At 36.9% G+C, this 9,849-nt stretch overlaps 1 protein-coding gene across 2 annotated transcripts; it reads right to left on the reverse strand.

Annotated features, from left to right (window-relative positions):
- Positions 1-454: 454 nt before the first annotated feature.
- Positions 455-7,028, reverse strand: LOC108609338 (calcyphosin-like protein). Of its 2 annotated transcripts, none has more exons than XM_018001109.2 (5): positions 6,817-7,028; positions 2,424-2,572; positions 1,108-1,227; positions 992-1,049; positions 455-933 (listed from the first exon to the last, which is right to left on the reverse strand). In XM_018001109.2, exons 2-5 carry the CDS (start codon positions 2,570-2,572, stop codon positions 619-621), a joined length of 642 nt encoding a protein of 213 aa, XP_017856598.1. In that variant the 5' UTR covers positions 6,817-7,028; the 3' UTR covers positions 455-618. The 2 variants fall into 2 exon arrangements, with proteins under 2 accessions (XP_017856598.1, XP_017856597.1); XM_018001108.2 differs by lacking the exon at positions 6,817-7,028 and adding an exon at positions 2,633-2,809.
- Positions 7,029-9,849: the final 2,821 nt, after the last annotated feature.

Here is a 9,849-nt window from a genome sequence, read left to right on the forward strand (position 1 = left end):
TCTCGTGAAGCTTAGTTGGAGTGAGACGGAGATACGCACAGCTGTTGTTGAACGAACACTGTTAACAGTCTGAGTATTACTCATTGCGGTGTGAGAGCGAGAAAGCAATTAAAATAGTTGCTGCCCAATGTAGTTGTTCGGCTGTTGTTAAGTGAGAGCGAGAAGGCCATGTAAGCGCTTCGCACAGGCTCGCTATGATTGTCAATGGGCGCTCTCTTCGCTCTCTTCTAAAAATAGGTACTATGCAAAAGCGAATGGCGGAAGAATTGTTGAATGAAAATATGCATATATGTTAGATATACAGGATAACGATCAATATATTAACTGACACTTTCCGCTTGATTCAGATTCAGCTAAAAATACATGAAAGTCCATTAAGCAACCAAGAGAGGCTTTAATTGAAAATTTTACTGATTTTTAATTTTACTAGTGAAATTAAGAAGACGTTAGATAATAGCATTTTAAGAGCGTAGAGCATTTTTACTAATCAACAGAAATTTTTTTGGAATTTTTAGTTTAGTATGGAATATAGTTAGCGTTAATTAGCCTACGATTGGAACCGTAGGAACTTAGATCGCTTTTCCATATGTATAGCAATATTATAAAAATGAAAAAATATTAAAGTTTATAGGCACGTCGCAACACCAAATCGAAGTAAGCATCATTGTCGATCGAGGCGCTGATCGAGGCATAATAGTTGATGAATTCTGCCTTGGTAACGATGCCATCCGGATTGGGTGCACCAGCCTCGAAGTTCTTTAAGAACGCAGTCATGATTTCATCTTCACTCAGCTCGCCGCTCAAGTACTTGGGATGATCGTGCACAGAGTAGGCGTGCTTCAGATCCTCAATAGTGATTTGGCCATCGGAATTGGTGTCCAGCTTGTCGAAGCACTTATCGATGATATTAAGGCGACATGTGCCCATGGGGGGCTATGAGAAAGAAAGGCGCTAGAGCCATGCATATTATTGAGAAACATGAAAGACTTACGCGCAGTTTCATGAGAAATTCGGTCATGTTAATAGAGCCATTTTCATCGGTATCAAAGCTGCGGAAGGACTTACTGTGAGCAGTCAGATGAGTATTTGAATATCAAGTAAACTTGCCTTTTAAACAATTCCGCAATATCAGATTCATCGAATTCGAAGCCCATATCGTTGACGCCCTTCTTGAATTCCTCCAGACTGAGGGTCTTGCTGCCATCGTCATCCATTACACGAAAAGCTCTGAAATGGATGAAGCCATGAGGGAATGAATATACAATTCATGGCAAGCCTATATATAAAAGGTTCCCCCATCTAACCAGCAAAGCTATTACGTTTTTCATCAGTTATTAAACCGATTCTGACCCTAAACAAAAAAGTTGTTTTAAATAAATTTTAGCCGTGAAATGAAAACAGTGACAAGCAGAAGGAGGGGGCAAGAAGGCTGAATAGAATGTGTGGAATTTTTTAGAAAATGCATTGAATGCATTGAATTTTCCGGCTGACAAACAAGCTGCATAAATACAAATAAAAAATCACACATGCATTCACACACACTCATGCTGGTCAATAGGCAGACATAGAATGATTCAGCTAATACACACACACACACACGGACACAGCGAGGCTCACTCACACATGTGTGTATATTGAAGTTGCGAGTTTGTTAAAAATGTCTATATGTTCAATACGGAAAATTGTTAACGGACCTGCTGCCAGTCGGAAATTGAAATAAAAACTGAGAGCCGAGAAGCAAACTCTTCTGTTTGCCCGGCCAGGTTATGGGCGTGAGTGCGTTTGGGTGGCTCATGTGGGTGGGTGTGGGGGTGATGGTGTGTGCAAGAGTGTTGAATGGTACTGAAAGCAGAGAAATCCAATTATGTTTGTTTGCATTCAGTCAGCGATTTTTGCTATCGTACAGCCTCCAACATCAGCGACGGCAGAAGCAGCGGCAGCGGCAGAGGCAGCGGCAGAGGCTGCGGCTGCTTCATCCATAGTTTTTGCCGCTTGGCACACACTTGGAGAAGCTTTCGAAATGTTAGTTCTACATGCACTCGACATATTTGCTAGTGCCTAACTCGGTTCGCTCCCCCACTAACCTCGAGCACGGCCCACTAACAACACATCACCAGCTCAATGCTCATCATCAGCAGCAGCACCGGCAGCAGCAGCAGCAGCAGCAGCAGCTTCATCATCTTTGCCATGCATGGGCATAAAAAACATGCTTCACTTTTGGGCAGCTGCCTATTCTACATGTTTCACATGCTGGGCACTCAACAATTTCATCATCATGCGCAAGCTACCCCACATTTGTTAATAAATATGCCGGAACGAAAAACTAAAGTAAAGAAAGTTGTCTTGGGCCACCTGACCCCAAGCTCTGGCCCTTTGCTCTCCTGGCAATGCACACATGCAGAAATTTGGGGTGCTCCACTCACCTGGCAAGTCCCAAGATGCCTGTGGCGCCACGGCTGAAGCACTGCAGACGCAATTTATCTAGCGATGCCTTCTCGAGTCCATTGGCCAGCTCGCGCTTGGCCTGGTTCTTCAGAGCCGCCTCCTTGGAGAATAGGTCCTCGCGTTGCATCTGCCGAAAGCAAAAAATTCAAATAAACTCGTTCACTACTCAATTCTTGTATGGGTTTACCTTCACCATGATTACTTTTAGATCAATTGGCTGATATTCGAATTTATATAAAATATAACAAGTTTCGATATATTCTTGAATTTAGAAAGATAAAATTACTTTGATTTTTCATGAAAGGGTACTAAGCGAAATATTCTCAATAGCTCTACGCTTGAGTTTAAACTCCATGCCGACTTTATCCCTTGTACCTTCAGAAAGTCGAATCGAAATTTCATGGCTTGCCTAGAAAGCATTTTAATAACAATATTTATATATTTATTTTATTTGGGGCGTCTGCAAACAGGAATCGTTTTTCATTTGCTCTCAACATAATTAAAATGTTTTCATTTGTTGTTTTTATTTCATTTATGTTTTTGTGTAAATGAAGTCGATATTTGGCCCGCGGACATCCGAGCTTCACTTAATACTTTGGGTAATTTACCTCGCATAATTATTTCTATTATGACAACCGTAGCCGGCAGCTATTATGGTTAAGAATTTGGCTTAATTAGGGCAAGAGTTGTGGGGGGTTGTAAACAACAGCAAAGATGCCCAAACATGAATCTCTTTGCCAGTATGTGTGTGTGTGTGTATGCTTTAATGTCGATTGACTTAACGCTTCATTGCGTCCGGTTGACTTATTCAGTTCGGACTTATAAGGCATTATAGGGTATGCTATTATCTTAATTGTCAATATATTAAAGCACATTTATACGACACACGGGCTGCTGCTTAAGGTCATCGCTTTAATATCAAAATGATTCATTGATCTACTTAACTAAACAGCTCTATGACAGCTTGACTGATTGATTCTGCGATAACTGATAAACTGTTTAAATAACTGACTGCTTGACTCCGTGAGAGATTCGCTTATGGACTGAACTGCGCATAGTTTATATAGCCAGAGTCTGTATGAATGTATCGTAAGCTCGGCACGCGCAACGCCGGGTGCGACTCAACGCTCTTCTTTCAGCTTTATACAATTTGCTATAGACACACACCTATCAATAGGATTGCCACTTTGCGCATTGAACCGGAACTGCTTGAACCTTAACGGGTTGATTAGTGTTGCAGTCACTGCTCACGTGTGTATGTGTGTGTGTGTGTGCCTGTTCACCTCAATATTTCATGCATGACATCACAACGACAATTGCGACACATCGACACGCGCTCGTGCCACAACTAGAGCCATTGCTGCACCCACTGTAGCAATTAGCTGGAAACTCTTTAATAAATTGTTGAAGAAAAATATGGAACATATTTTCATATTTAGTTTGAGGTACAAATAAATCAACAAAATTAAATGGGAACTTTCAAAAATATTTGAACTGAATTTTTGAGGAGCTGCGGGTGGGAGGGAGTAAGAAATAACAACTCACTGACTGTAATTTCTGTGACAGGACTGAGCTTTGCTTGCCTTTTGGTATTGATTGGGCGGCAATCAAATAACAAATGTAGACACGCAACTCTGAGTGCTTACAGGAGTTACCCCTGCAAGGGGGATTGTCCCTGAACCTATTGAAAATGGGAAGGTTATTGCTAAACTCTTAGTCAAAGAGAAACTTGAATATATTTACTTTTGATCAGCTTCAATGATTGAGCCTAGTCTAGTCAGCGTAACTGTTTCTCTTTTATCTGTTCCTTGAATTCAAATTTATAAGCATCCATTTGAATATCTGCCAGACCGTGTACTTCTATCACCCAACTCACACACACTTACATAATTTATACTTGATTCTCAATGCACTCTTAAGCCTTTATATTTATATTTTTCCTTTTACTCGTCTCCCCAAAAACGTTTTGTGATTACATTGATATACTATAGATCATCTTTTTATTTTCCAATAAATTTCATAAGAAGAAACCAACCAAATTACTTTCCTTTTTTCAAGTTATTAATATCTAAGCCATTTCACATAAATTTTGTACTTTATTATATTACAAATTTTAAATTTATAATGTACGTAGTAATGGGTGGAAAAAACACAAAAGACTTGAAGGATTTTTTGTTTTGTCTCTTACATCGGATCTCGATCTAACCATTTTATCTCAAATTCTAGAGTGAGAGAATCCTCGCCTTATTTTCTACCACAGAACTGTTAGAGATAGATGAGTCAATGGTCAAGGTATTTCTTAGTCGTTGCCTGCTTCTGTATCCATTTTATCATTCCTTTGTCTCCAAAATCTCATATTGATCTCTCCTTTGATCTCCTATGCTAAAGTGAACATATACTTTGCCTTATTTTCTACCACAGAACTGTTAGAGATAGATGAGTCAATGGTCAAGGTATTTCTTAGTCGTTGCCTGCTTCTGTATCCATTTTATTATTCCATTGTGTCCCACATCGCATATCGATCTCTCCCTTTGATCTCCCATGCTAGAGTGTGACTACTACTTGGTCTAGTTTTCTACTACGTGTAAGCAATGGTCAAGGTATTTGTTAGTCGTTCACTGCCGACGCAAGCAACATTTCTTCTGACAGCAACATTTCTCCTACAACACTTGCATGCCTATAATACATTGACATATAGTGCTTGTCAGCTTAGCATGCATGTTAAATTTATTATACAACTTCATTATCAGTTTACCCAAATTATACCTCAAGCTATGCCAAATGCAGAAGCAGAATATTAAATCAATAAGCTAATAAATATAAATAAATAAATAAAATGGGATACAATGATTACGACTCCTTCCTTACAATGAACTTAACATGCATGTTAAATATGTAAATATGCATTGTAAGCATTTCTCAAGCGATTGAAAGCCTATCAATGAAATAGGTAAACGAATTATTGATGTCAGTTATGAAATCGATAAGCTAATGAGCTCATTCATTGGCCGTGTCCTGCTCCTGGCAAAGTGTCGTCCGCAACGGGTTCGATGACCCAGTTAGATGGTCAAGCGCTGTCACGACTGCAGCTGCTGCGATAAGCAGAGCACAATGACACTAATTAAAACACCCAGGTGGCACTTTAGTTCACGCTGATGCGTCATGCTAGAAGCCAGTCACGCCAGGCAGTGGCAAGGGTAGGGGCAGGGGCAGGGGCAGGAGCAGTGACAGTGGCTGCAAAACTGTAAAGCTTTTACTGCTTGGCGCCAACAAATGTGGCTGGCAACAAAGTGCAGCTGCAGCATCTGAGTCAGAGAGTCTGTGAGGCAAAGCTTCAGCCTGAAAGTCAAGGTTATTCGCATATATCGATTTTGGCAAATCTCTCTGATGTATAAGCGATAAATACGTATACGTATATGTGTATATGTATAAGCGTATATTTGCATTGGGCTCCAGCAAAAAGTCTGAAGCAAGCAAACGCAGAGCCGAGAGCATGAAAAATAAATTATTGCTTTATTGAGGGTAAACAAAAAGACAATTTAACACGTCAGCAGGACGCTGAGTGCGATTGGAGTGTGGTGTGAGGGAAAGAAAGAGATAGAGAGAGAGAGATAGAGAGAGAGAGGGAGTGAGAGGGGGGTGACATTGTGAGACGAGCAGCGGATATAATGGTGACATGGACATGGACATGGCGACAAAGGACACTGCGCGACGAAATAAAGCAAATAGGTCACGTTCAAAGACAACATCGATTAACCATAAATTGCGAGTTAAGCAAAAAGCAACGAGCACCAGGACGCACAGGACACCAGAACAAGTAGAAGATGACGAGGAGCAAGAAGAAGCAGCAGCAGCAGAAGGGGAGGCGCGAGGCGAGCGTAGCCTTGCCTGGCCGAGTTTAAGCATGATTTGTGCGTGTCTTTATGACATGAAACACATTCCCCATACGGGCGAATAACTTTATGTGTGACACACACACGCACACGCAGCGCAGTTACAGTTATAGATGGAAACGGAGATGGAGATGGAGATGGGGAAGGAAGATGAAACTGGAGATACTGTTACACAGATAAAGACATAGATATACACACACACACACACACACAGCATGCGACAACGTTTGCTGCAGCTCAGACACTTTCGATAGGGCGCCTCCTGTCAGCAGCACCACCAACAGCACCACCAACACCAACAGCAGCAGCTGTCATATGGCATAGAAACGCCAACACAGCAGGAGGAGAAGGAGTAGGAGAAGAGAGGGGAGCTGGAGCAGCACAAGGGCTGACAATTTGTATCCGCGTGTGTGTCAGAAAACTTTCACAATAATTAACAGACATGTCGATTACTTCTACTGCTTGGCACACATTTTACCTTTGAGTCGAGTTGAGGCGGTGTCGGTGTATTTGGCAGCTGGTTACTTTTCTATTTCTATTTCCTTCACTTTTTTGTTTTATTGTTTTTCTCGTTGGTATTTTGTTATTTTATTGTTGCCAAAAATGTTTCAACTTTTGCCGCTGACAATTCAACTTTGCACGCACCTCGCACGTGTCGCGTGTGCCGAACGCTGCCAGCAACTGAGCCAAGCACATCAAGCGGCAGCCACACAGCCAGTCAGCCGTTGCAGCGACAACTACACTCAATAATTCTATCTACTTAGTGTTGTTGTTGTTCTTGCTGTTGTTGTCGCCACAGTCAGCACCATAAGCGGCGTCCTTATGAAACTAAGGCCAGCCAAAGCTACAATAACAGCACCAACAACAGCTGGCAAACTATTGTATAAAGAGAGCTTTATGGTGGTGGTGATGGACTAGAAGATACCCTGCAATTGAAATTTAGAGCGAAAGGAAATGCATTGTTATAGATCTTCTTGTTGATATACATGTATATGTATTAGTATATATGCACATACATCATTATTATAGTAAAGTGATGGACTTGAAGATATTCTACAATTAAAATGAATAGCAAAAGAATAAATGTAAGTAATAAGGATATAAATATGTTCGTATATATAAATAAATATCTAATAATATTTCACTTTTCCATTAAAAACTCTCTTTCTCTCTTTCTCTAAAATGTCTCTTTCTCTCTTCCCCCTTGACATTTAAAAGTAACGCTAGCTATGAGATTTGCATCTGATCTTTAAAATTATATTTGAAAAAATGACTTAAAATACTATTTATTAATAAAAAAATAAATAAAAAAAAATAAAAAAATAAAAATAAAAATAACAAAAAAAAAATAAATAAGAATAATAAATAAAAATAAATAATAAGGAAAAAAATTAAATCAATTTTAAAAATAATGTATTTTTAAAAGAAAAAGGATATATGAAAGTCAAATATTGCTCATTTTTTAAATGACTAATTTTAATTTTCGTGAATGACAATAATAACAAATTTTCATAGTACGTAAAATATTAAAAAAAAAAAAAAAACATCATCATTCAATAATTAGTAAAAAGAATTTATAAATAATTGTTTATTAATAATAATTAGTCAAATCAAGTTCCTTTGAAATGCAAATAAAAATATATAAAAATCAACATACTCATTTCAATTTGATAATGGAGAATAAATAGTATAAAAATCCTATTTTACATTTATGTATCTTACATAAATATAAACTTTAAATACCATAAATAGTATACGCAAATTTCAATTCAAAATTCTATTTTTCATGCATTGCATTTCAGTTTCGCTAATATCCCTTTTTGCAACTCATCATCATCACCCTGCTCACTGCAGGGTATTTTGAAAAAAAGCTTAGTTGAACCATTTGGCTGGCAATTGCCAAAATGCATAGCGACATTCTCAAGCAGAAGCTTTTGAGCCTTTCTCGCAATTTTTGTTTAGCTACATTTGCTGCGCACCTTTTTACCACCTTGTCACAGTCGCACGGGGGTGGGGGTGGCAGTGGGTATGGGGCTTTGTGCTGTTATGGAGGATTTGGTTTTTATGGCACGACACGGCATTATCATTACCGTTTTGTGGTGTCGAAGTGCATAAAATTTATACGCTCATATCGTGGCCCGCTTTGGCAAATTGATGTTCGCTTTATGAGTTGTGTTCTCTGGCATTATTTTGTGCCAGATAATTTGATTGCTCACATTGTGCGCCGTTCAGGTTTTGTCACTATAAAAAATCAAAAACAGCCACTGCTTCAACTTTGCTATAAATAACATCAAAAATAAATTGCAATGTTTGTCAATGGATTCAAAAGCCACTCGAAAGAGTTTCGAGAAATTAATTATTCTTATTGCCCGCTGCCTAGGGCTAGGCGAATAATTAAAATTATTTTTTGTTTTCCCTATTTACATTTACAATAAAGCTTTTAGCCTAATTAACTGTTAAAGTAGTGTTTTTCTCTCTCTCTCTCTCCATTTGGCTCTTTATAGCTCCCAAAGGCTTTGCAATTGAAGAGCTTTTTGGAAATGGCTTGTTTAGGGTCTAGCTGGAGCTACATAAACTGCTCTTTTTTTTACATAAATATTTAAGGAGTGAGCTGCTAAAAGCTGTGGCTTTTTATATATTTGGTTAAAATATTTACAGAAGAATTCAAATTTAGTTGAGATTTGTGTTTAAAAGATTAAAAGCTATTGTTTTTGTTAACCAAACATAAAATGATAATTATTAAATAATTTTTTCATTATTTTTGTTTAAATAATATTTTATTTGATTTAAATCTATTTATTTTATTAGCAAATATTATTTTAAATAGGCAAATAATATCAAATAAAATAATATTCTTAATAATCTTTTAATAATGTCAAATAAAATAATATTCTACATAATATTTTAATTTTTTATTTTTGTTTAAATTGTATATATTGTTAAATATTTTTCTTTCAAAAATCTTCTTTTGAATATACATATTTATTTTTATTATTATTATTATTAATTATTTTATTACTATTTTAAAAGGCAAAAGTAAATAATTTTATTTTTTTAAACAATTTTTAATTTATTAAATATATTTTTATTTATATAATATATTTTATTAAATATTCTTTTCTTTTGACTTTAATACTTTTTTTAAGATCAACTATTTTTAACTAGTAAAATTAGATAAAACTATATTTCAAATAATCTTTTTATAAATTTTTATTTGTATATTATATTTTATTATATATATTTTAATAAATTTTTATTTATATATTATATTTTAATAAATATTGCCCTCTCAAAAATTTTATTTTCCTCCTCACATGTTCTTCAAATATTGAAATGAAAGACTTTGTTGTGCTTCCTCTAAAATACTCTGTTTCTCTTCTCTCTAAAGTTAAAGTTCTGTTATGCCTTGATCCGCAGACTCTTTAACAGAATTGAAATCTTAAAACATTTCTTGCGAACAAACATCAAGGTAACTCAGCCTGCAGTTGTTATTAAAAAGTTCTTGTTTTTT

Source organism: Drosophila arizonae, chromosome 2, assembly GCF_054131065.1.
Source record: "Drosophila arizonae isolate 15081-1271.41 chromosome 2, UAZ_ARI_1.0, whole genome shotgun sequence".
In the NCBI taxonomy this organism is placed as follows: Eukaryota; Metazoa; Arthropoda; class Insecta; order Diptera; family Drosophilidae; genus Drosophila; species Drosophila arizonae.